The sequence below is a fragment of the Euphorbia lathyris genome, chromosome 1 (genome assembly GCF_963576675.1).
Source record: "Euphorbia lathyris chromosome 1, ddEupLath1.1, whole genome shotgun sequence".
NCBI classification, from domain to species: Eukaryota; Viridiplantae; Streptophyta; class Magnoliopsida; order Malpighiales; family Euphorbiaceae; genus Euphorbia; species Euphorbia lathyris.
The window spans coordinates 58,533,779-58,561,336 of record NC_088910.1 but is presented as its reverse complement, the minus strand read 5'-3'; the positions used below and the strand labels follow the sequence as shown (position 1 = coordinate 58,561,336).

Sequence of the window (27,558 nt, the reverse complement as noted above, 5' to 3'; positions counted from 1 at the left end):
AAATTGAAAAAATGTGGTCTTTTTTCATTATAAAATAGGTTATATATTTTATATTTTTTTTGTAAAAAAATGAACACGCATATGTTTTGATTGACTTAAGGATATTTACATGTGATTAAGGTAATTACTATGATACAGTTAAACCTCGATAAATGAATATTCGATAAAGTAATAACCTCGATTATATAATAAATTCTTCCGGTCCCGACTTGGGCCAATGGACTAAAGTAATAACCTCGCTAAATGCATTAAGTAATAAAAAATATTTAAATCCTTAAGGGCCCAATAAAAATATAAAGTAATAATTATTAAATTATATACAAAATATATATATTGATCAATATAAATACCCAAGAATTTACAAAAAAACAAGACCTATAATTATGCTTATAATTATTTGATTGATTTGTAATTATGCTAATGTGATAATTACAAATCAATCAAATAATATATTTCCTAAACAAGATAATTACATATCTAATGAATAATTTATTAATTTATCGATAAATGAATAATTTATTCATTTATCGATAAATAAATAATCTCGCTTAATGAATATTTTTTTTCGGTCTCAATGATATGCATTTATAGAGGTTTTACTGTATATATCAATCAAGGAAACTGCTAAGGTCAAAATGAATCCGATAGTAGTTGGTTTAACCATCAGGCTAAAGGTTCCAAAGAAATCAATACAAGGACGTTGATGAAAGCCTTTTGTAACGAGTCGTTCTTTATACCGGTTGATTGTACCATCATCTATGGTTTTAAATTTAAAAATCTAACTAGCTTTAACCCCGTACATTTGCACGGAATATACAATAAATTTTTATATTTTGTTGAACATAAAAAATTATTATATTTAAATCTTAGTGATCATTAGATAAAAAAAATATATTCCTTGTTATTTGAATTCTAATGTGAATTATATTTAATTAATATAATATAATGGGTAAATTTCAAAAAAAAACCCTGTGGTTTCACTTTTTTGTCAAAAAAGGACTGTGGTTTTTTTCGTTTCAAATACAGGACTGTGGTTTATTCCGTTACACTATTTACGGATTTGGTGAAGATGCCGTTAATTTGCTGACGTGGCTGAAGGGCAATTATGGGTTTTTAAAAAAATTGGGATAAATTTTTTCAAAAAAAACCCTGTGGTTTCACTTTTTTGCAGAAAAAGGATTGTTGTTTTTTTTTCTTTTCAAATACTGGACTGTGATTTATTCCATTACACTATTTACGGATTTGGTGAAGATGTCGTTTATTTGCAGACGTGGCTGAAGGGCAAATATGAGTTTTTTTAAAAAAATTGACTATAAAAGGCCTTGAACAACCATGTGAGATTGCGCTCATGTGAGATTTTATAGTCAATATTGTAGCCACAAAATAGTTATAAAAAATTCATCGGTAAATATTGTAGACCAAAAATAGTTATAAAAAATTTATTGATCAATTTTTAAAAAAATCCATATTTACTCTTCAGCCACATTAGCAAATAAACGACATCTTCACCAAATTCGTAAATAGTGTAAAGAATAAATCACAGTCCTGTATTTGAAAAGAAAAAAAACCATAGTCCTTTTTCTTCAAAAAATTGAAACCACAGGGTTTTTTTTTTAAATTTACCCTAATTTTTTTAAAAACCCATAATTGCCCTTCAGCCACGTCAGCAAATTAATGGCATCTTCACCAAATCCGTAAATAGTGTAACGGAATAAACCACAGTCCTGTATTTGAAACGAAAAAAACCACAGTCTTTTTTTGGCAAAAAAGTGAAACCACAGGGATTTTTTTTGAAATTTACCCTAATATAATTTAACACATCACTGTATCCGTATTGGGGAACCTATGATTGCTAGGTTCAGATTACATGCCATGTGGACCACTAATGATTCTTTAAAGGGGGTAATTGCTAATCACTGGACAGCATCCTACATCTCTCTCCCTCCTGCTCAACTATTATGTCATAAACTTCGCACTCTTAGGCCTATTCTCAGGGATTGGAATAAAAACGTGTTTGGCAGAATTGATTCTAATATCCATCTGGCAGAAGTTCATCTTGCCGATATTCAAAAGCAAATTTCAGAGCAAGGAGATTCTCCGGAGTTGAGTAATGCTGCTTCTGCCGCCTGCTCCAACCTTGATTTACAGCTTCTTCAGCAGGAGATGATGTACAGAGAGCAAAGTCGTGTTAAGTGGCTTAAAGAGGGGGATAAGAACACTAGTTTTTTCCAAAGGTCTGCTAAAGTTAGAAAGACTTGGGCCGGCATTCATCATTTAAAGATCAGCGATGGGGATCCCACTTCTGACACGGCTAGATTAGCTGATCATGTTATTGAGTATTTCTCTAATCTATTTCGTAGTTCTAGGGAGCATATTGATCTTTCTCCAATTAATGAGGTGATTCCCAATTTAGTAACTTCATTGGAAAATGAGGAATTAACTTTTAAACCTTCCATTGAAGCTATTAAAGACACGGTCTTTTCCATGGATCCTGACAGTGCCCCTGGCCCTGATGGTTTTGGGGGAACTTTTTATCGTTTCTTTTGGGATATTGTAGGGAAGGATGTTTGCAGTATGGTTCAGGATTTCTTTGATCATGGTTGCATCCTGCCTGGTTTAAACTCTAGTATTATGGCTCTTATTCCTAAAGTTGCTGAAGCTGACAGAATTGAGAATTTTCGTCCAATTGTGATGAGTAACTTTGGTTTCAAAATCATCTCAAAAATTCTTGCAGATCGACTCACAGTTATTGCAGCAAGGATTTCTCCCAACCAGTATGGTTTCTTTAAAGGTAGAAGCATTCATCAGTGCATTGCCTTAGCTTCTGAGGGAGTTAATATGCTTGACATGAAACGTTTTGGTGGTCACATGGCCTTAAAAATTGATATCCGTAAGGCTTTTGATACTTTAGATTGGAACTTCCTATTGGCTGTGTTGGACTCTTTTGGTTTTTCTCTCACTTTCAGAGATTGGATCCTTAACATTGTGGCATCTGCTCGTATTTCTGTGATGATTAACGGTTTTCCAAAGGGTTACTTTTCTTGTTCTAGAGGAGTTAGACAAGGGGAACCCCTCTCTCCTCTTCTGTTTGACATTGCTGAGGATTTTTTCTCTCGTTGGCTTGCTAAGATGGTGAGGGAGGGTTCGTATTCTCCCATGTATTATTCTGGAGGAATTTCTTTTCCATCTCATCTTCTTTTTGTTGATGACATGCTCATTTTTGGAGTGGCATCCTTGAGCAATTTGCATGCTCTCAAGAATTTCTTCCTGTTATATGGAAAGATCTCCGGTCAGCAGGTTAGTTGGGACAAATCTGCTGTCTTTTTTGGTTCTCAGGTGAGTCCTCCAAGGAGGATTCGTCTTGCTCACTGTCTTGGCATCCGTCTGGAGTCTCTCCCTTTCAATTACTTAGGAGTCCCTCTATTTAAAGGAGCTCTAAGAGCTCGTCATCTCAGTAGCCTTGCAGACAAATTTCTCTCTCAATTTAGCAAGTGGAAAGGTAGCTCTCTCTCCTTTGCAGGGCGTTTAACCCTAATTAAATCTGCTATTACTGGTTCTCTGGTTCACTCATTCTTGATCTATAAGTGGCCAGTGGGTTTGTTGAATAAGCTCAATAGAAGTGTTAGGAATTTCCTTTGGACGGGTTGTGTTGATCAGAGGAAGTTAATAACGGTTCCCTGGCATACTTGTTGCAAAAGTTTGGAGGGTGGAGGTTTGGGCATTAAGGACTTTAGGATCTTTAACCATGCTCTCTTAGGTAAGATGTGTTGGGAATTAATTCAAGGCACCAGTCTAGCTATTTCTCTGATGAAGTCTAGATTTCTGGCTGTCTCTGGTTTGCCTAAAGCTACCATTGCTTCGTCCTCGATTTGGTCTTCTTGTAAGTTTGTTTATTCATCCATTTGGGACCAGACCTTTTGGTGGATTGGCCAGTCTTCAAAGCTCAATTTCTGGACAGATAGGTGGATCATTCCAACGGTGGCGGACAGATTGGGTCTTGATCATCAGGATAAGCGCTCACGCTTTAATTCTGTTGATGATTTTTTGGTAAATTCAGAGTGGCTTGACTTAGGTACTCTTCCTTCGGTTGTTCAAGACAGTATTCGACCTACTCACAGGGGTAGAGATGATCTTGATTTCTGTGTTTGGCAGCCCTCTACGAAGGGTATTTTCTCTGCCAAAGAGTACTATTCGATTATCAGTCCTAGTTCCTCCTCGGTAGACTGGTATAAATTTGTTTGGAATGCTCACACTCCCCCTTCTCGTTCCTTCACTTTCTGGAGAGTTTTGCATGGCCGGGTTCCGACTCACGACCTCCTGCAGCGTCTTAGACTCTCCTTTGCCTCTCGTTGTGCTCTTTGTGGTAGGGATGTTGAATCCATTAACCACTTATTCATTAGCTATTCTTTTCAGATTCTCTTTGGAGGGCCCTTGAGATTCATTTTGACTGCTCTTTGCCTCGTTATTCCCAATTCATCCACTTCCTCAGCACTCTTCGTAGCATTCATTTTGGCTCTCAAGTGTCGATGATCTGGCGTGTTACCGCTGTCACTTGCATCTGGTTAATCTGGCATTCCAGGAATGAAGCAATCTTTAAGGAAGCTTCTCCTTCTATTCAGCATTCAAAGATCACCCTCTTTCGAATGATTCGAGAGTCCTTTGCCACTTCTAAAGGTTTTTGCTTTTCACGGAGAGATGATGTTATCTTATCCCGTCTTCTGACTTCTCCTAGGCCGCCCCCGGCTCCCAACATTATTCCGGTCCATTGGCTTAAACCTCCTCCGGGCTGGGTTAAAGTCAATGTGGATGGCTCTGCTTTTGGCACTCCAGGCGAGGCAGGAGCGGGAGGTATTTTCGCAACTATCGAGGATTTTCCAAAGGTTGTTTTGCTTTTTCTACCCTCCCTTCTTTTGCTTATATGGCTGAATTGAGAGCCGTTATTTTTGCAATTGAACTTGCTTGGGAGAAAAATTGGCATCAGCTTTGGGTTGAGTCAGACTCAATGTACGTTGTTAATCTACTTAGACATCGTTCCATGGATGTTCCTTGGAGTATTCGTCAAGAGTGGTTGCATTGTCTCAGTATTTGCTCTAGGATGAACATTCTTTTTTCTCACATCTTTAGGGAAGGAAATAGAGTTGCTGATGCGCTGGCTAAGTTTGGAGTCTCTTCCTCAGTGATCAATTGGTGGCCTTCAGTTCCTGCTTTTTGCCACAGGTTTATCAATGATGACATTTGTAGTATTTCTCATTTGCGGTTTTCTTGACTTTCCTAAACTTTTCTCCTTCCCCATTCTTTTGTTTGTTCTCCTTCTTATTCTCTTGTTCAAACACTCATCTTTTTTCTTTTTTAATATATTTCGGGTTTGTCAGTTCTTGGGCCATGGGGGCTCACCCCGCCCAAGTTCTGTCTCGTCCCAATTTCTATAACAAAAAAACACATCACTATATTTTATTGACATTTTTTTAATACTACATTTTGAATGCAAATTTTACATGTTCCTGTGATAAATAAATATAATTTCAATTTCTTTAGACTTTTATCTCTAAAAATAGTCATACATTGAAAACAATTATTTCTAATTTTTATTTATTATCATGAAAAAAAGTAAATTATCAAAAGATGTTATCTTTATAGAAATTTAAATTGTCAAAGTAAATCGACTTCTCCAATATTCCTTCGAGTTATTTTTACAGCAAATGATTAATAATTCTTATTTGATTTATTTTAAAATAGAGAAAAATAATAATTTCTTTGTAATCTTTTAAGATAATTTCACAATTCGACATTCTCTTAATTATATATATTATCGGTTAGACTAACTATCAATCCAATTATTTAGCGACCCTTCTTCTCATATTTTATTTGAGAGCATTTTTATCTCTCTTTTAGAAATTGTGTAGGTAAAATATAGTAAAATAACAATCATTTGTATTATAAGCATTTAAAATAATATGTACATAATTTTGAAACCACCAAAAAGAAAAAACCATAAAATTACATACATATAAGCACATACTAATGACAGGAACATAAAAATGATTTGGCAGAAAATATGAAGAAATTTTGATAGAAAATTCTAAGATTTAAAATACTAAAAAGCTCCATAAAATTAAACTAAAACTCTTCGTTGTATGAATTTAAAAATTGAAAGAATCGAAAGAATTATCCTGTAAAGTTGCAATATGCTAGTATATTGAAATTATAACATATCATCCTCAATCAGTACATGCTATTTAATTTTTATTTTTGTTCCCAACGTTATACCCTATGGCAAACTGTTAGCGATATTTTCGAAATATGCTAACTTCAACCTTGTCACGTGTGGTTAGGGTGCGGGCGTGCCAGAGAAATTATTTCTCAATTATTAAAGACGGTTAAGTTTGTGAAATTGTGCACCGAAAACATGAATTCTAATCGAAGAAATTGGCGAGGGACGCAAGGATTGAAAAAGTCCCTCTTGGGTCTCTAGCGCCGTTATAAAAACTTTGCTAGATTAATTATTTTTATTTAAGCTATGCGTATAAATTGAAGATGGGTAAAATAAAGAAATTAAAAGTGCGAAATTGATACGAAATTTGGTGAAAAAATTGGTATTTTATTGATTTGATCAAGGTTTGAATACATATGTTCAAAAAGCATGAAATTGAAAATGAATTACAATTGAAAAATTTCTATACTAAACATATAGACGATCAATTGAATTGGGAAAAAACAAATCAATACAAGGAATTGAAATGCAATTAAAATAAAATTGAAATTCAACGACAAACTCGGAGCCACAATAGCTATCTCGACTGGACGTTGAACTTTGATGTCAGCTTGAAGTTCTCGGAGCGTTGCGGTCGGTTGGGCCCGTATGGTATACGATCTTGGCAATGTCAAAACGTGTGGTAGGCAAATGGGACAGATTTAACCTTTAACTTCGGTGGGCTCGTTTGGGTGCTTAAGAACACAGAATTGAACGAGTAAATAGGCTAAATTCAACTTCGGGAGGTCAGGAACAAACTTCTATAAGAGATCGAAGGCTAAAACGGACTCTAAATGGATGAAATTGAGTCTTGAAAACAACTAGGCGAATCTGGAAAAATCTGGAAACAGACTAGCTAAAAGAATTTGGGCTGTAAAGATTGGCTTGTAACTATCGTTTCTGAACACGGAATTGGGAAAATAAATATACTGGATTGAAATTCAAGATGTCAGGAACAACTTTGTTGAAGGGATCGAAAGCAAAAAATGACTCTGAATGGACGAAATCGGGCTTTGAAAATACTTGGACGAATCTGAAAAATTAATTTGAAAACAGAATTCTAGCTAAGGATTGAGCAAATTAAAGGCTTGAAAATGCTAAATGAATTGAAAAACTTGGAAAGAGGCTATTGGAACTTGGATTAAAGCTAAAGGCAAGCTAAAAGAAGGAATTAAAGCTAAGAAAAATGAAGAACAAAAAGGAAGAACTTAAGAACTAAGAACTAAGAATAGAGAGCATTGGAAGGAACCTTAGGAAGGGGTTTTGGGTGTGTTGAGTGTGTGAATAATTATGAAGAATGAAGGGTCTATTTATAGCATTTTGAGAGGGCAATTTGAGTAATTAATCACCAACTAACCCTTATTTTTTTCTCTAACTTTGCCCACTAACTTGCCACTTCACTAACTTCCTCAACCTCCACAAACCACCACTAACTTCCATGCCACATCACCCCACTACCTTGTGGTTAGAGAGATTTTTAAGGCTTGGGCCTAGGTGTGGGGATGGGCTAGGCTTCGTAGGTTAGCTCCTGGTTGTGTCCGGGTGCGTTTGGAGAAGTCGGTGACCGAAAATGGGCTCAAGGCGAGGACCGACCTCTAGCTCGCCGAGCTAGAGGTTAGTTTATATATATATTTATTATTTTAATTTTTCATATTTTTCATCATTTTTATTTCTTTTATTTAGAAAAATGGAAACTATACCCTAAACTTAAATATAAGCTTTCTATATACATGAAAATAAAATTTATTTATTTTGGGCCAACACAAACAAAAATAAATATAGTCAATACCATGATACCAATTTTAATAGTACTATCAGTTTTACACAATTGAAGCTATGCTATTTTATAGTATAATATCTAGTGCAACCATTTTATAGTATAATATTTCAAGTGCAGCTAACAATTCATCCATTCTCAAAACCAAGCCAAGACTTTATTTTGATGATGTTAACGTTTGTTAAAAAGTTTTAGCCGTGAAAAGATCAATTTTACCTCTATATTATTGAAAGTTTGAAAAATTTGGTTTTGTAGGTTAGCGAAAAATTTGTACCATTTTCTAAGTTTTAGCCGTGTATTGTTGAATTCGGACCATTTTATGCATTATCGAAAAAATCTGCATTTCACCAAAATCCATGGTCAAATTTGGTCCTATCCCCTTTATTTTCTAAAGTAGGGATTTTCATTTTCTATGAAAAAAATACTTCCAACTCAACTGCATATCTGCTAGAGCTGAACTATGAAGAACAAATACAGATAAAACTAATAAAGTAAATCAAATATTAAAAAGAAAATATTAGTGATCTCTCACTCACTATTTTGGAAATTGTAGCAGCAACTCTTTGGACAACAATGATATGAATGAAAAAGAAAAAGATTAGTGATCCATCATCAAGTCGTGCAACATACTTATATTCTTTCACTCTTATGTATTCATGTTGCACGTTTCAGACCCATATCTCTCTTATGCATTCTAATTTGATTATAATTCCAGCACTGATGCACTCTAATAAGATTAAAATTCATATAGTTTTCAGAAGGTAGAAAAAAAGTATCATAATAGAATCTGACAGTTTTCTCAAATCTGAAAACTTAAACCACTTTCATTATATGGGTAGTGGTTAGGAGAGGGAGAAATAACTTGCATATAAAATTCTATTTTGCATATTTTAGCCAAAATCATGTTTCTCATACTTGCAGAAAATAGCAAGTGGTAATCCATAATCGGAAAAAAAAATTCACTTGAAAGCTAGAAATATCTGAAAGTGCTCTACTTACATTTACTATGAATGTACCAAGGTAGAGACAATTTTAATTCACACAGAGGTAGGAGCAATTTTGATTCACGAACCCAAAGTAACACTCACTTGTATAAACATAACAAAAATAAGTATTTTTAATCCTTCAAATTCTTAAACAAATCTATAATAACGATCAAGAGTTGTTCCATATTGCATTTCCCAATATGCATGTTGTGAGGGTGTGGGACTCAGCAGTATCTAATTAAGGTAATCAAGGTGAGACCTGGTTCAAGAAAGGGAAAGAAGGGACGTCGTGATAAGGGAAAAATGAAAAAAAATAAATAAATTGATTACCTCAATAGAACCTCTGATCAAGAAGTGTTGGACAATCGCAAGGGGCTTCGTTTGGTGGCTTCCATTCCTGGATCTTATTCATTAGGTAAGGGTACTCATATTTCTAGTTTGAAGGGAATAGAATAGGTTGAGTAATGTTTCCCAAACTTGCTGTGTGAAAAACTGCAAATCAAATATGATCAGTTTAAATTTAAACAGGACACATGATACGATGAAATAGCAGTAAGTGATAATTATAAAAAAAAATCGGATTCTTGTAAAACAATCTGACTTAATAATGCGTTAAAAAAGGAATATAATAACTCTAAATTACACATCTGTTGTTTAAAGTTTTGCTATTAGTATTCTCCTTTTAGATAGATTACCTAAGAAAGAACCAAGAATAGCAAAAGCAGCACTACAAGAAAATTGCTTTTCGGCACAAGTTTTGGCAACAACAATAAACGTTGTTGCTAAAAATGAACTTTAGCAACGAATTTTTTCATGTCGTTACCAAAGGTCGTTGCTATAAATTTCTTATTCCTCTTATTTAAGAAATTTTGGAAGGTAGGATTTGTTGAAAATGTACATTAGCATTGGCAACAATACTTTTGTTGCTATAAATGGAAGCATCTATAGCAACAATAAATGTTGTTGCTGTGAATGAAGATATTTACAGCAACGGTTGAAAGTTGTTATAGTAAATGAAGCATTTACAGTAACAACAGACAGTTGATGCTGTAAGTGCGAGCATTTACAGCAACAACTGTCAATTGTTGCTATAAATGCGAGCATTTACAACAACTACAAAAACTTATTGCGTAAAATTGGAATTTTTTAGCAACCAAACAGATCGTTGCAAAAGAAAATTATTAAATAAATAAATAAAATATTGTCTCTATATTTTTTTTTTGCAAAATGATAATTGAGTATATTAAAAAAATAAATAATGAAATAAGATTTTTTTTCAAAAATAATATAAATCAAAATTAAAAATTTAAACTGTATTTAATAACATATTTTTATTTATATTTCAATAAATATTACAAAATGTATTTTTTATTTATTTTAAATTTTAAGTGATATTTAAAATTTACATATACATAGAATAAATTTTAAAAATTAGTAAATTACATAATTCAAAATAAATTGCAAAATATATAACATACTATTTTATTTATATTTTTTTAACCACTATTCTATTTATATTAAAAATATTATTAATAATAATAGTTATTTAGTTAAAAGGTTTTATTTTATATTATAAAATCATTAGGTTTTACAACAACACGTTTAATTTTATGCAACAGCAGTTTTATTGCAAAAAGTATTTTTTTTCAATTCCCTCCAGAAAAAATGTGGCGGGTTGAGAAATATTTGGGCTTAAAAATTTGAATCCATTTCTCCCTCACTTGCGCCCCCCTTTGATTTCTGCCTCCTATTTCTCTTTTCTTCTACACTTTCCTCTTTTTACTCTTCCTGTCATCCATTTCCAATAAACTCTCTCTCCCCCTAGGTCAAATCCATCTTCCCCCTAAATTATACATTTCTTTTATACCAGCATCAGATGATTGTGAAAGCGTTTGAAAGAAACTTTTCAAATATCCGATCTACAGGAAAAAAGCGGATCGCTTAGTGGTTCGTTTCATAGCCTTCCATGGAACCCTAAGGTTCAGTTCTAATTTCCTTTTTGATTTGCTTCTCTGAAATTCTATTTAAAATTCTATCTGAAATTCTATTTGAAATTTGCTTAGTTGCCCCCCTTATAATTTGACTGCAATGAACTGTTGGATTCGAACAAAATCTTCAGCAATCAATTGGATTTACGACTTTATTTTTGTTATTGATAACCTGCCCCTTCAATGCATGCAAACTTTTGTGGTTAATATTGTTAGCATGGGCATGATTTGAGTATATATATGCTTCATTCTGAATAACGCTTTTTCTTTAGAAAAATCATTGGTTTAATTGAATTTTGTGTATGGGAGCTTGTCGTATAGTTAGTGTTGTCTTCTATTGATTTTTTTATCCACAAAATATGTAGGACTGTGAAGAGCTTATTCCATGGAGGGAGTTGGGGTTGGGGGTGCCTCAACGGGATCACCTGTTGGCCAAATGGGACATAATGCTTGGAGGATGTATCAGTATTATCTGGATAAGAGCACACCACATACAATATATAGGTGGATTGGGACTCTTGCCATATTCGCTATTTACAGATTGCGTGTCTACTCTATTCAGGGGTTTTACATTGTTTCATATGGGCTTGGAATATATCTGTTGAATTTGCTTATTGGGTTTTTTTCATCTCTAGTTAATCCTGAGATTGACCCTTCGGATGGGCCTTTATTGCTGACTAAAGGTTCTGATGAGTTCATACCATTCATCTGCCGCCTTCTTGAGTTCAAGTTCTGGTAAGAAAAGATTTTTGTTATTAGATTGATCAGTCATGGTGTTTCCATTTAGTAAGTCAAACCATCTTATAATAGCTGGTTCATGTCTTTTTGATCGGGTCTACTAAAATTATATCATACATCAGATATTTAAAACAATTTAAACTTTAATACTGCCTCTTTTATACTTATATCAATAACTCATGAATTTATTAAGCTTTTGTCAGCCACGAAAATTAAGATAATATGTAATTAAATTAAAAATATAATTTCTGTTCCCCACTTTTTTATTCTTTTCTCTATATTGCATCTACTTTTGTTTTATCATTAACATGTTTACCTGTTATACTTCTATATTTATATCTTTGTTGGTTCTCTTTTAACATTTTTCATGCTAATCAAGAGTTCCATTTCAGAAATTACTATCTTGATATTTGTTTTCTTCCTTGAATAACTGAAACTGATTAGCTTATAATTATGTTGATCTTTATAAAGGAAAAGGTATGATTTTGTGATTTATATGATATAATTTTACTTGTAGATTTGGAAGGAAAAGGTAATATATGAATCCAAAAGAGAAGATAAATCATTTTTTGATAAAGAAGATGATGATTATATGTGTGAAGAACATAACACAACTAAAGTAGGAGATGGATTGAGTATGAGTGCAATTTTAAAGGAAATTCTAAATGTGAGAAGAAGGCATGTTGAAAAGGTTCTATGGTAAAATGAGAAAATAATTATGTTAACTTCAGAAATTACAAACATGGTTAACTAATAAAAGTTTCATCTCAAAAAGGAAAGTTACAGTGAATATGGGTTAACATCTATCCTGCCTGAAGAAGTTATAGTTAATCATATATTCTTTTGTTTGGAAGTTTCCCAAAAGGATTTGAATTTATTTCATTAATTATTGAAATAAAATATAATGAGATAATATTTGCTGGAAATGAGGATAAGTGATTCAATATAAACTTTTTCATCTTTGATATATATGGGATAAACTTGACCATTATTGTCATGAGATTTGTGTAACTAACCTATTTCTTTTTTGGTCTATGACCATATTGTTTGTACACTTAGATGGGTTTGGGACCTAAGCCTCTAACAATTCATCATTTTTTATTTCCTGAATATTTTCTGACTTTAATCTTGTGTTATATGTTACATCTCGAACCACTGAACAACAGTTGTGCAGAAAATAAAAGTTCAGCTCCTGATAAATCTCTTTAAAAAAGTGCAATCAATTTCAGAATACATAACTGACTAATTAACTTATCTGATTATTTTTGCTTTGTAGTAGCATGTTCATGGTGCATATCATTTTAACATTCAGCTCGGTCTTCCTGTTTCTGTTTTGAAGTCAATAAGGTGTAGAGAACTTTTAGGAATTTTTAAGTATATGTAGAATTGACAAAACCATATCAAAGCATATATTTAACCTAAAAAAATGCCAAGTTAAGTTCACAAAAGTTCAGGACTGCTTTTTTTCTGGCAGTGGTTATGGTAATAGTTCTTCCTCCCTCTTTTTTGGTGTCATAGGTCACGGTGGAAATGATGGGCTACATGGATATGTTCCTTCTCTAGACCATGTGGTAGTTGACACTGTAAGTTCATTTGTGCTCTTTTCTCCCTCTTTGCTTACTCAGTTATTTAATCACCAGTTTTCTGCCAAGTTAATCTTGAATTATTGCTCTTCGAGATGACTCATACAAACCCTGTCTCATCAGAATTAGTCTTGAATTGAATATGACATTATGTTCATTGATTGTGGAAAGTCAATTGCAAGTTTTGCTCATCTTTGCCTCCAATTGTTTTCAGCTTCTTATAAGACCTGGAAGCATATACAAATCAACTAGCTTAGGTCCCTTGTAGTATAATGTTCATTTTTGTTTGAGATATTTTAAGATATAGAGAGCATACCTCCTACATGCATTAGCTTGCTTCTAAAACCCCATGAGATTATGAGTTTGGCTTATAGCTTATCTGTTCAATCATGTATAATATGCAAGAAAGCTAGTGGGATAAACTTTGCAGCTGTTATTTTGACAGGGGGCTTTCTTGGAAAAAATCAAGTTAGAGCACCAGGGAGTACCCTGTTTCCTTTTTGGTCACTCAACCAGAGGAGCTGTGGTTTTGAAAGTAAGGCACATAATACATATTTTATTCTCTATTTGTATGCTTTATCCATAAGTATTAAAGCTTAAATCAATTGCACAGGCAACTACACATCTCCGCATAAGTAAGGCACAGAATACATATTTTATTCTCTATTTGTATCCTTTGGTTGTTCAATAATTTGTTCTACATTATATTTATATATATATATAAGAGTTCCCTTCAATCCAAATCTTATTAAAATGAATAATAATTTTCAAATAAAATATATATTTTTAAAATTTATAATAGACAAATTACTTTCGCAACATAAATGTTGTTGCCATTAATATAATATTAGCAACGACAATTGTTGTTACAAAATATCAAAATTTATAGCAACGATAGGTGGTGTTGCGGAATGTCCAAATCAAAGTTTACGGCAACGAAACGAATGGTTGCGAGACAAATATATAGCTACGATATGAGTTGTTGCAAAAAATCTAAATATATAGAAACGCCACAACTTGTTGCAAAATGTAAAAAATCTACAACAACGACAAATGTTGTTGCAAAAGATAAATTTTATTATCTAACATGACGTTCATATTTTGCAACAACAAACCTTTTGCAACACATATGTTGTTGCCAAATATATATTTTTCGCAACAGCGGGATGTCGTTGCAGAAACCTTTAGTAACGGAATGTTTCTCAACAACTGAAAGTCGTTGCGAAACATGTGTTATTGTTGCTAAAAATATTTTTCGTAACAACCTTCTCCGTTGCCAAAAATCAATTTTCTTGTAGTGCAGTTTTCAAAAGCTAAGTGGTAAGTTCCAAATACTTACATGACGCCTCACAAGTGGAATCTTGTCTATATTCTGGACCACCAAATAGAAAATGACAATTAGTTGAAAAGAGATATATATACTCTTCTAGTTACAAATAATTATACCAAAGAAGATAAAACAAAAAAAAATAACTAACCTTACAGATATCAAACCAGTATGTGCGCTTTATAGGATATATGAACTATATGTCCTAACGGGGCGTTTGGTATTCTATTGGGATAGGGATAGGGATAAAGGTTGGGATAGTGATAAGGATAAATGGTTGGGATAAGGATAAAAATATGATAGTCGAGAATTATTATTCAATGTTTGGTAAGTGGGATAAGGATAGGGATAAAATAATATATTTTACTATTTTAACCCTATTTAAACTACATAACATTAATTTGAGTGATAAGATGGACTTTTCCATCCTATTAAAATCGCAGGAGCTTATCCCACCTCCTTATACCACCCCCTCCTGGGTATAGGATTTGAGGGATAAGAAGTTTATCCTTCATCCGTCTCACTCTTCTATCTCCCAAACAAACACGGGATAACTCATCTCGTGTTTTTTTATCCCTATCCCACCTCCTATATCCCTTCTAACAAACACCCCGTAAGAGTATAGGACTGTGCAACACAATTGCTCTTAACCGAGGTACACGTGCTGTAAGATCCAAAGTAGGCCCACTGCCAACCGATCAAGCGCATCTGAAAAAGCAAGAACGAAGAGATTATAACAATCTCCTCAAAGCATCCTAAGGAGAAATAAAATCAAATTCTTATATATGGGACAACAATGAAAGCAAAACCTAAAATTAAATTTAAAAATCACAAATTAAGTAAACATTAACTCTTTAATTCTAAATTTAATTATAACATATTGTGAAAGGAAGTAAAAATCAATTCAATCAATAAACAGAAGGCAGACTAACAACATGGATTTCAAATCACAGGTTAAACACAAAGAGAAATCCATTTAAAATTAAATCCTTTGTAAGAAATGAAAAACCAAAACCATGAACAGAAGATATCTTAGAATTGCAGAAGAACTTATACTTACACTCTATTTAATCTTTGTTAAAGCGTTGTGGCAGCCAGATCCAATAGCGTTTCATAAGCATCGAATATAAAAGAATTCCCTGTTAACGGGATGTAATCTAATAGTATTACAGTGTGGCTGGAGAAATTGGAATTGAATAACAAAACGCCAAATGATACAGAAGGGAATCATAAATGAACCTTGTTAAGGGAAAAAACATTGAAAGAACAAAAAGGAGAGAATTGCAGACGATGCTAATCACATTAGAGAGATACGAAATAAGATTTTAGTAACTGAATGCAAATTCAAACCAATTGGATAACTAATAACCCGTGAAAGTTAATAAACAATATAAGAGAGGAAAAAAAATCAGAGATTAAGCCCAATTACATTTACAAACCAGATAAAAAATAAAGATACAAATCAATAAGTTCAACAACATCGATTAACCATGAAGGATAGAAAGATAAAAAAAATTGTCTGACGGTGAGAAGATAAAAGTTGCAGTTCTTCATCTAAAGACGTCTTAGTTACCTCAATTATAAACTTCATTACTGAAAGGGGTTAGAAAAGTGTCTTATGAATCCATAGAAAGACCCTAAAAAACAAAGACCTTAACAATCTCAGAATTTTTATCTTGAAATCTAAAAAGAAAAACACAATCAAATGTTAGATCAGAAATAAATTTAATCAAATACGTTATTTTACAGAATAATGGAAGCAAAAAAGAAGGTTAATACCACAAATACACTATAGAGTGGAGCTTCTGGTGAAAAAAAATGGAGGAAGACCTGAAGTACCAATCTACAAACTTGTAGCAGCCAACATAGACGTAAACCTTGATTCGAGGGAGAACATATGCAAATCAGAAAATGGAGAAAAGTTATCATGAAAAATCTAAGTTGAGGGTGGTGAAGATGAAGATGGGCAAGAGATAGGAAGAGAGATGGATTAAGGATAGGCAGTTGAGTGAGGCTAGAGTCTGAGGAAGTGGGAGAGTTTTTAGGGATGATAAGTTATCATTGATAACCGTGACTCGGAAATTAAGAGAGGAGTAAGAACTAAAAAATTTAATTAAGAATTTGAAGAAATTGACATATCAGTGAAACTTTTATTACCTGGCAGTTAGGTTCCTACTTTTATAGTAGTAATAGATGACAGTCAATGAGATTAGCAGTGGGAGGCAAGGTAACAAAAGTTCAAATACCATTAGAGATCAATACTCTTTGTGCATTGTTGTTTGCCAGTGTGCATCCTTGGAAGCCTGAAGATATGTAGATGGTTCAGTTTGGTGTGCTAGTTAAAAACAACTTGGGTTTAAAAATACTTACTTAAGATCGTGTAACCATACGATGTGGCGGAGGAACATTCCTGGAGAGCAGCAATAATATGTCACTACAAGAAAAAGCCATATCTCCGACACATGTTTCTGTCGGTAAATCGCTAATTTGTGTCGGTATATGACATCACCGACAGAACACCGACAAAAAGCTATGTGTTGGCATACGCCTTGTAGGGAGGCCGTTGAGACACTATTTTTTCAGTGTCGGAGATATCACTGACACATGAAGTGTCGGGGGGAAGTGTAGGTATGTCCTACACGTTTCTGCGTTGGTGAAATGTGTCGGTATTACAATTTTCGTATAATAAATAACTTATTTTACCGACCAGTAATATGTAGGAAATGGCGTCGGTATTTATATATTAAAATTATATATATATATATATATATATATATATATATATATATATATATATATATATATATATATATATATATATATATATAGGGGAGGGATCAAGTGAGAACCTCCTCTTAGGTGAGGACACTTCCTTATGGTGAGAACACTCAAAACTACGTCGTTTTGAGTATAAAAATGAATAAAATATCAATGAAAAACGCTACTACTGATGATGGGGTTCGAACCTTAAACCCTTCCATCTACACTCCACCCTACTTACCACTGAGATAATTACTTCTCTTATGCATTTTATCACGCGCGCTGCTTAATATACCATTGTGCTAGTAGCTTCTATTGTTTAATATTTGACGCATTCACTTATTAATATCGATTAAATATGCATAATAATGAATTATTAATAGAAAAAAAAAGAAATGTACATAATAATGAATTATTAATAGAAAAAAAGAAATGTGCATAATAATGAATTATTAATAGAAAAAAATCCAAGAACATGCTCTAATTTCTTATTTATTTAATTCCTTTTTATTTTTATAATTTATCTTATATAAGAAAATAAATTTTTTGAAACATACGTTAGAACATATATTTTAACTTTTGAAACACGAACTATGAAGTTTAGAACGTACGACATATTTTTTAGAACATACGTTATGTTTTTTAGAACATGTGTTATGTTTTTTCGAACATGAGTTATAAATTATATTATAGAACAAATGAAAAAAAGATCCAGATATATACTGATTTTTTTAGAACATTATACTTAATTTTTGGAACACAAACTATATATTTTTTAAAACATACGTTAGAACATATATTTTAACTTTTAAAACACGAACTATGAAGTTTAGAACGTACGACATATTTTTTAGAACATACGTTATGTTTTTTAGAACATGTGTTATGTTTTTTCGAACATGAGTTATAAAGGTAAATTATACTTAATTATATTATAGAACAAATGAAAAAACGATCCAGATATCTACTGATTTTTTTAGAACATTATACTTAATTTTTGGAACACAAAATATAAACTTTAGAACATACGTTATGTTTTTTAGAACATACGTTATGTTATTTAGAATATGAGTTATAAATTATATTATAGAACAAATGCAAAAATGGTACATATATTTACTAATTTTTTAAAACATTATACTTAATTTTTAGAACACAAATTATAAAGTTTAGAACATATGTAACAATATTTAGAACATCGTCCTTAACATTTTAAAACATAAATTACAAAAATATAGAGGAATTAAATCAATAAGAAATGAGAACATGTTATTGGATTTTTTTTCTATTAATAATTTATTATTATGCACATTTCTTTTTTTTCTATTAATAATTTATTATTATGCACATTTAATCGATATTAATAAGTGCATGCATCAAATATTAAACAATAAAAGCTAAAAGGGCAGTTGTATATTAAGCAGCGCGCGACATAATATACAAGAATAGCAGTTGGCTTAGTGGTAAGTAGTGTGGAGTGTAGATTAAGAGTCCTAGGTTTGAATCCCATAAGTAGCAGCGATTTTTTTTTTTAATTTTCATACTCAAAACGACGTAGTTTTGAGTGTTCTCACCATAAGGAAGTGTCCTCACCTAAAAAAAGGCTAAAGTCATTGATCCCTTAGATACAAAAAGTTATCTCCTAATAGGGTATAAACAAAAAGAACATCACCCTAACTGCAACCTACCCCTTAGATACAAAATGCTATCTCCTAATAGGGTATACACAAAAAGAACATCACCCTAACTGTAACCTATTATAATAGGGCATAAACAAAAAGATCTTTGCCCTATTTAACCAATAAACTATCAGTTTCCACCCTACATTTGCCACCAAAATATTCTAACCTCCCACATCTCATTCACTTAATGAGTTTGGAAGCAAAAAAAAAAATGAGTTTTCAAGCACTCAATTTAATAGATACATACTAGCAAAATTACCCTTCATTTGTATCACCAAGTTCCAACTTGTCAATTTGTTGTTGCATCCTAACAATAACATCTTGCAAAGATCCAATCTGATCTCTCATTTGAATCTGAAACTCTTCAAACCTTTGTTGAACTTCATGAACTTGAGATGCAGAGGTGCTAAGATTCAGCCTGTTAGTATGATTATGCCCCTCTTCTTGTCCATATCGCTGCTGCAAATCAGCTATAAGGCCATCAACTGTTGATTGCAATTTATCAAGCCGAGACTGCATATACAAACGTGGATCAGATGATGCTGTTGATGAAGATGCTCCATGTGTTCCCGAAGAAGATGAACAGGCTGCATTGAAATATCGAGCTCCTGCAGCACCCAATCCATAAATCCTATTTGTGTTATTTGCACCTCCAACAGCTTGAAAAAAGGCTTGAAATTCATCTGCACAGTTTTGTTGGCTTTCTATCTCAGCAACTATGCGTGCATATTCCTCCTGCAGTTAGCATATCAAGAAACAAGTAAACATATATTTCATTTCATGCATGCTTGACAATAAACCCAACAAGCAAGAATAAAAAACTTGTTATTACAATGACTAAAAGCCAAACTTGACCTGCAATTTTTTTTGTCTATCATTTGCCACATTATGTTAAGGAAAGAACCAGTAAAAGAATCTTTTTTTTCTTAGTTCAGAGTTTAAAACAGCCCTCGGCCTACTATCATAGTTAATCATTCTATGTGCAATATAAAATGTAGTCCAGCACATCTCTAACGACACAACAAGTAATAATGAAAAGCTTGTTATTACAATGACTAAAAGCCAAATTTGACCTTCAATAAAGAATCCTTTTTTTGCTTAGTTCAAAGTTCAAAACAACTCAAGTGTAGATGACATATATCTGCAGTTGAGCTTGAATTATTCCGGCTGAATTAGTTTGAAGCGAAAAAAAATTAATCTCTAGCATTTGCTACTCCTAGCACATACAACATTCATGCACATCTACCAAATTCTTTTCCCATTCTGCTGTTTAGTATCGCACCAGAAATGTTTTAACGCATTCATACGATCATAAGAGTTTCAAGTTTCCTCTTTGAGTCTAATAACAAAGCAAGTATTATTTGATTACCTCAGCATCTTGGGCATGCTGATCAATCCAAGAAGTGCCATCATGTTGACGTGTGTGCGTATACATAAACAGTTCATGTGGATCCAGTGCTCGACCAAGGTGTGCGGTCTACAAATAAAAGGTTTGAAAAGAATTTATTCCAAGGAGCGATTAAATATAGTATATGAATCAAAAGAAAACTCATAATCAACAATCTGTTTCACATATGAGTATTTACGATGAACAAAAAATGTAGAATAAAAGGTTGTATACTTACAAGTCGCTCAAAAGTTTCCCCATGAGATATCGATCCACTTGTGTGCGTAGCTCCAGCTGGTTCACTTTCTTTCCCCTTTCGTGTATTTTTTTTAGCTTGCTCACGTTTTCTCTTGTATTCGGGACTATTCCAAGCATCAAGCCACTCCTTCCATATAGCCTCACTCACGTACCCAAGACGTTGACTGATATTTCGAAGATCACTCATGTAGTCTGAATATCGTAATGATATCTTCTTCTTATAAGCACGGTAAACTTGATTGTTACTATATTTGTTGGTGTCCCAATAACATTTTTTCTAAAAAACAAACTAAGATATAAGAATTTTAGAAACAATTATTGGAATATAACAGTGTTGGAATTTCAAGACATAATAGTGTTGGAATATAAACAGCAAAATAATACCATAACAGTGTTGGAATTTCAAGACATAAAAAACGAACAAAAGCGATGAATATTCCATGTAACCTAAAATTCCTTCCAGTAGACATTTTGGATATCTCGAGGAACTCTTGACCAAGTATATCCTAATCCATGAGGGTGTGACTGAAAGCAACGATGACATATTCCAGAAACCTTTTGACTATCCAAACTGAAATTAGAAACAATACATTACTTGAGCAGAAATACGAAAAAATAAGCAGAACTTGAAATATTTGTTAACCGTTACCTGCCATTCGTAGTAAGAGCTATACGGATCCTTCCACCACTTGCTGTTTGTTCCTGGTTTGGGCTGCCAGATCTAGTAGATGTACTTATGACGCAGTTATATGTATAAGAATAAAAGGTTTTTATCAACAAAACTATTGCAAAAGCATTGTATACCATTTAGAGAAGCAGATTCGGATGTTGGAGCAGTAGACCTCAGAAATGGAATAGAAGGAATGGAAGAAGACGGGACATGTGTTGAAGCAGGTCTAACTGAGGATATAGTGGGTCTGCTAGAGGATGCAACATGTCTGCTAGACAAGGCAGCAGGTATGGCAGGCGATGGAAAAGATCTAGGAGACAAGCCAGCAGGTCTAACAGACGATGGAGAAACTCTTGATGGAGGGGCATCAACTCTAGATGAAGGGGTATCATGTCTAGATGAAGCAGCAACATGTTCAGATGAAGTTCTATTAGGTACAAAAGACGTTCCAACAGGTACGGAAGGTTGACCACCAACTGGAGATGGGATTTGAGCTAATCCATGTAACCACTTTCAATGTTAGAACAACTAATAAATGAAATAAAATGAAATAAAATTGATACTTTACATGGTATGGGTGATGTAGGCAACAATGGATCTTGTACCCCAGGCAAAGTTGCTTGGGGACTGTTCAGAACTGATGGAGCAGTTGGTCGCCTAATCATCCAATGAGGTATGAAAACCCGTGAAGAAGGTATCCGTGAACGACGTGATGATCCGCCATCCTGATTAGGATTATCATATTCAGAATCACCAGGGTCTAACATATCAAAACAGCTTCAGTTCTGTATTAAAAAGTCAAACTCTCATTAGATTAAAAAAGTCAAACTCTCATTAGATTCATCAAATCTACAAAAAGATTTATAAACACATTCACAACAGATTAGCAAATCACAAAACAGATTCACAAAAGATTCAAAAAAACATATTAGAATATGTTACATTCCGAAATAGTACATAATATCAATTAGGTTACACAACAGATTCACAACACAATCCAAAAACATTTAAATTATGAAAATGTACTTTATACATAATACATGGAAGAAATTAATCACTATCATCATATTCAATAAGGTCCTCATCAGACTCAGTGGTGAACTCAAAATCCTCTTCCTCGAATTCTTCTTCTGGCAAATTGACCAAGTCATTATTTGGATCATTAAGGTTATGAAGATCATCTACATCAGATATATCGATTACAACTGGTTGCATGTTATCTTCTTGGAATGCCTCTTCTTTAGGGTTTAGGACCACATTGTTATTGGGTATGTCAAAAATTCCTCTAGCCTTTACACCGCATGCAGCAACCCAATCAATTTTATCACGCTTCAAACTTGGATATGGTACATAATAAACTTGTGTGGACTGCAAAGCTAGGATGAATGGTTCAAATTTGTTGAATCTCCGCTTTTTGTTTACTTCAACAATGTTGTAACGTGGATGTATCCTTACACCAAGGTTCGGTGTGGGATCATACCAATAGCATTTGAACAACACAGTTTGCTTTAATGGCAAACCAGTGTACTCAACTTGAATAATCTCTTCTATGACTCCATAATATTCATAACCATCTCCTTTTACACAAACTCCACTATTCAAGGTTGATCGATCTCCACCGTGACTTTCTGTATGAAATTTGTATCCATTGATGAAATACATTGGGAATGACTGAACACCTCTTGCTGGACCATAGATCAAATCACGTACACACGAGTTCTCGATTGTATTATTTTGACCCTAGTCATAAATATAAAGAGTTTTAGTTGTGTAGATATGAAGGGTTGAATTTGCAAGGTCGAGAACAAACTTACATAGTTAAAAAACGATGATGCAAAATTCTCTTCAACATCAGATTGAATTGTTGAATCACTTGCTTCAGGATTAAGTTCACATAAATGATTCATGAACATACTGAAAATTTGATTTGAAATCAATTTCTATACATTAACGAAAGATGAACAGTTAAAACATGACAATAATTCCAGAATTATCCAAGGCAACTTACTCCAAATATAGTTTAACCTCCGGACAATTGAGTAGGATGTAAGTATGGGCTGCTTTATATTCTTTATCATCCAACCACCTTAATTTTGTGCGACCATATGCTCGACCATTATGAGAAAAGATTATCAATTTTGTTCCTTCCCCACCTTCCCTATCACCTCCATCATCATTTCGAGGAACTTTTCGGTAGCGAGAGTATACTTGTCGCTTGAAGTAGAAGGAACAGAATTTTGATGCCTCTTCTACTAAATATGCATTACATATAGATCCTTCAACTTGAGCTTTATTTTTCACGTTCTTTTTCAAGTGTCGCAAGTATCTAAGAATGAAAATAGCATATGAAGCATTTTATAACATCATAAAATTGATTTTTAAAGAAATCAATTCTTACCTTTCAAATGGATACATCCATCGGTACTGCACCGGACCAGCAATTTTAGCTTCATACGGAAGATGTACAGGAAGGTGTTCCATAGAGTCAAAGAATCCTGGAGGAAATATGGTTTCCAGCTTACAAAGAATGATTAGAATCTCTTCCTCCAATCGTGCCATATCATCAACTCTTATAACGTTTGCAGATAAATTTTTGAAGAATAGACATAATTCTGTAATTGCTTCCCAAATCTGCTTTGGTAGCAACTCACGAAAGGTAACCGAGAGCAAACATTGCATGAACATGTGACAATCATGACTCTTCATGCCAAAAAGCTTGTACTTATGCATATCAACACACCTGCCCAAGTTAGAAACATAACCATCTGGAAACTTAAGGAGTTTGACCCATTCACACAACAACTTTTTCTGTCTTTGGTCTAACGAGTAACAAGCCTTCGGATATTTCTTAGCTTGAGGGTCCTTAGCAAGTTCAGGTCTTTTACAGAACAAATTAAGATCCTCTCGAGCTTTGGAATTATCTTTTGTCTTACCTTGTATGTTCATAACAGTATTGAACACATTTTTTAATACATTCTTTTCTATGTGCATCACATCGAAGTTGTGACGGATCAGATTAGTTCTCCAATAAGGTAAATCCCAGAATATGCTCCTTTTTTCCAACCACAGTCTTACCTATAAACTTTTCTATTCACATCTTCACTACTGGGATCAATAACCCTCAACAAGCCTAATTCATCTATTTCATCCAATATTTGTTCGCTGGTTTTGATGGGTGGAGGGGGTGTTCTCTCAACATGGTTAGCTCTGAATTTGGTCTTGTTCCTCCTCAATGTATGATTTAAAGGCAAAAATTGTCGTTGATTATCAAACCATGATGCTTTATGACCATTGGGCAAATAGAAAGCTTATGAATTCTCCATACAATATGGACAGGCAAGCTTTCCAGCTGTACTCCAACCCGACAACATAGAGTAAGCCAGAAAGTCACTAATAGTCCACATTAAAGCAGCTCGAAGATTGAAGTTTTGTTTTCGGGAAACATCATAAGCATCAACTCCATGTTCCCAAAGATGTATCAATTCAGCTATCAATGGTTGTAAGAACACGTCTATTTTGTGCTTTGGATTGTTCGGACCTGGAACAAGAATCGTTAAAAACATGTACTCCTCTTTCATACAACTCCATGGAGATAAATTGTAAGGAGTGAGAATTACAGGCCAACACGAGTATTGCTGACCGGATTGGCCAAACGGTTGAAACCCATCGGTAGATAATCCTAATCTAACGTTACGAGGCTCTGAAGCAAACGAACTATTGGTATTGTTGAAATGCTTCCATGCCTCTGAATCACAAGGATGACACATTGTCCCATCATCACAAACATGGTCATGGTGCCATGTCATGTCAGCAGCAGTCACCTTAGAAGCATATAATCTTTTGAGCCTTGGAGTTAGAGGAAAGTAAAACATCCTTCTATAAGGAATTGCCTTTTGCTTACCCAAACCTCTTCTTGGTTTGTACCTTGATTGCCCACAAAACTTGCAATTAGATAACTCACTATCTTCTCGCCAATACAACATGCATCCTTGTGGACAGCAATCAATTTTTTCAACTGGCAAACCAAGACCTCGAACCAACTTTTTTGTCTCGTAAAAACTACTAGACAATTTGTTATCAGGAGGTAACGCTTCCTTCATCGCCGCAAGAAACGAGTGAAAACATTTTTCAGATAAATGGTTCTCTGACTTAATGCTTAGCAAACGAGCCATGATTGACAAAACAAAATGATTATCACACCCAGGCCATAATTCCTCATCCAATGAGTTGAGCAGGTCAAAGAAAAACTTCGATTCGGGATTAGGCTCCTCTGCTATGTGTTTCTCAAATTCAGGACCCGCAGCATCGTATATCATTTGACGAAATGGACTAATTGGTTCTACACGCTCATGAAAGTCTTCATGATCCGCACACTCCTGATCTTCTATATAGGAACTAATATCATAAAGTCACCATGGTGGATCCATTCAAAATAATTCGCAACGAATCCATTCTTATATAAGTGCACCTTAACATCATTCACATGTCTGAACAAACGATTTTGGCATTTGTTACAAGGACATCTGATTTCTTGGCCGTTCATAAAAGCAGGTTTGCTGATTGCAAACCTGATAAACTCTCTAACCCCGTTGCCAAATCCTTTGCGATCAATAAGCCCATCCGGCTTATGTATATTGTACATCCAAGATCTATCTAAACCATTCATCGTAATAAGCCTATATGTAGATTGAAATATAATATATCATTGCATGAAAATAATAATAAAAGGCTTTTTTAGCTATTTCATATCAACATTAATTGAATTTAAAATTAATCATCACAAGTGCATGTCAAACTTAACATATTCATGCCATGTATTACATATTATATACTAGTCATGCTCATAAATTAATAACCATCCAGAAATCATTCCATTCACTGATTCATATAACCAAAACAAGGAAAAGATTAATGTTTTACATCAGAATCGTACAACTTAATTACATGTTTCAATTATATAGTTTTAGTTGTTAAATCCAAATTGAAGCAGATCATTAATTAGAACAACACAAGGGCAAGAAGTACACTTCATCAAGTAGGAGATTTATATATCAAACATATTTCAGTAGTGGAAACACATGTAAGAAACCATGCAAAAAACCTTTGAATCAGCCCAGCAAAAAAAAAGGTCTCTCCTATTTTTGTATAATGAGCTTGGACAGTCCTATAGCTTATAATTGGAGATATATACAGTGCCTGTAAATTTTCCCAAAATCAAACGAATATTTTTACTTTCCAAAGAGGATGAAATAGTCAGTGGCGGAGCCAAGACTATACATCCGGGGGGGCTGAATTTTATATAAACAGTGAACATTATAGACTTATTAATATTTCTTACACCTTGAGATCTATTTGTTGAAATGAAATAGATATCTTCAGCTATGATAATAATCATCATTAAAAGTTTTGAGGTTGTTTTTGCAGACAAATCAAGATGTATAAAGGGTTTGTAAGCCCTTAAACCATATTAAATTTTGGCAATTTATCTGGTCATTTAGTTAAGTTGGATGAAAAACTATACGTAGTAGCTTGCCTATTGTCTAGCATCATTTTTGACACTTCTTATCACCAATGGGTGCTAAACAATGTATTAAATTCTGTTCAAGTAATATGTCGCTTTCCATGTGGATTATGGCCTCTAATCATTTTAAACTCTTTAGAAACTAAATCTGATGCATTTGCCTTGGTGACCATCAATAATTTTTTTGGCATAGCAAATGCTTCTATTAGTGACTAGGGGGTCCGATGGAAGTAATTTAGGTAATGGAATGGAGCAAATTGTTAGCGGTCCAGAATTGTTTAACCTGAGCTGTGGACTACCTCCTATAGCGGAATTGTTAGCATTTGTCACCCTATATAAGTGATGTAAAAAAAGGAAGTTACATTTGGATAATGATATTCTCTAGTAGTGCAAGCGAGTATTTATAATGTGACTTAGGGCAATGGTTCGGCTGAGGCTATAATATGTCCTAAAAATTATTTGATTCTAAAAATCCAATAGCTATTCATTATCATTCTAAGAGGTTGACTGTCATGGTGGACATATTGCTCAGTTAAGTTGGGAAGGTGCGGAAGTTGAAGCTGGTAATGGTACTTCCATTTATGATATCATGGAGGCATTTGATGTTCTATGAGATTTGAAGGAAAGGATT

General features: G+C 33.6%; 1 protein-coding gene across 1 annotated transcript; it reads right to left on the bottom strand.

Annotated features, from left to right (window-relative positions):
- Positions 1 to 19,022: 19,022 nt before the first annotated feature.
- Positions 19,023 to 21,013, bottom strand: LOC136205974 (uncharacterized). The gene is made up of 3 exons (XM_065996889.1): positions 20,717 to 21,013; positions 20,461 to 20,568; positions 19,023 to 19,826 (listed from the first exon to the last, which is right to left on the bottom strand). Exons 1-3 carry the CDS (start codon positions 20,921 to 20,923, stop codon positions 19,347 to 19,349), a joined length of 795 nt encoding a protein of 264 aa, XP_065852961.1. The 5' UTR covers positions 20,924 to 21,013; the 3' UTR covers positions 19,023 to 19,346.
- Positions 21,014 to 27,558: the final 6,545 nt, after the last annotated feature.

Bases quoted from the DNA above. Each gene is read 5' to 3' on its own strand.
- LOC136205974 (XM_065996889.1), bottom strand. From the start codon at position 20,923: ATGAGTGATCTTCGAAATATCAGTCAACGTCTTGGGTACGTGAGTGAG. The intron at 20,569-20,716 runs GTAAGTATACAA...TTTTATTTGTAG, and splicing joins GGGAAACTTTTGAGCGACTT to ACCGCACACCTTGGTCGAGC. The intron at 19,827-20,460 runs GTAATCAAATAA...TGCTAACTGCAG, and splicing joins AGCATGCCCAAGATGCTGAG to GAGGAATATGCACGCATAGT.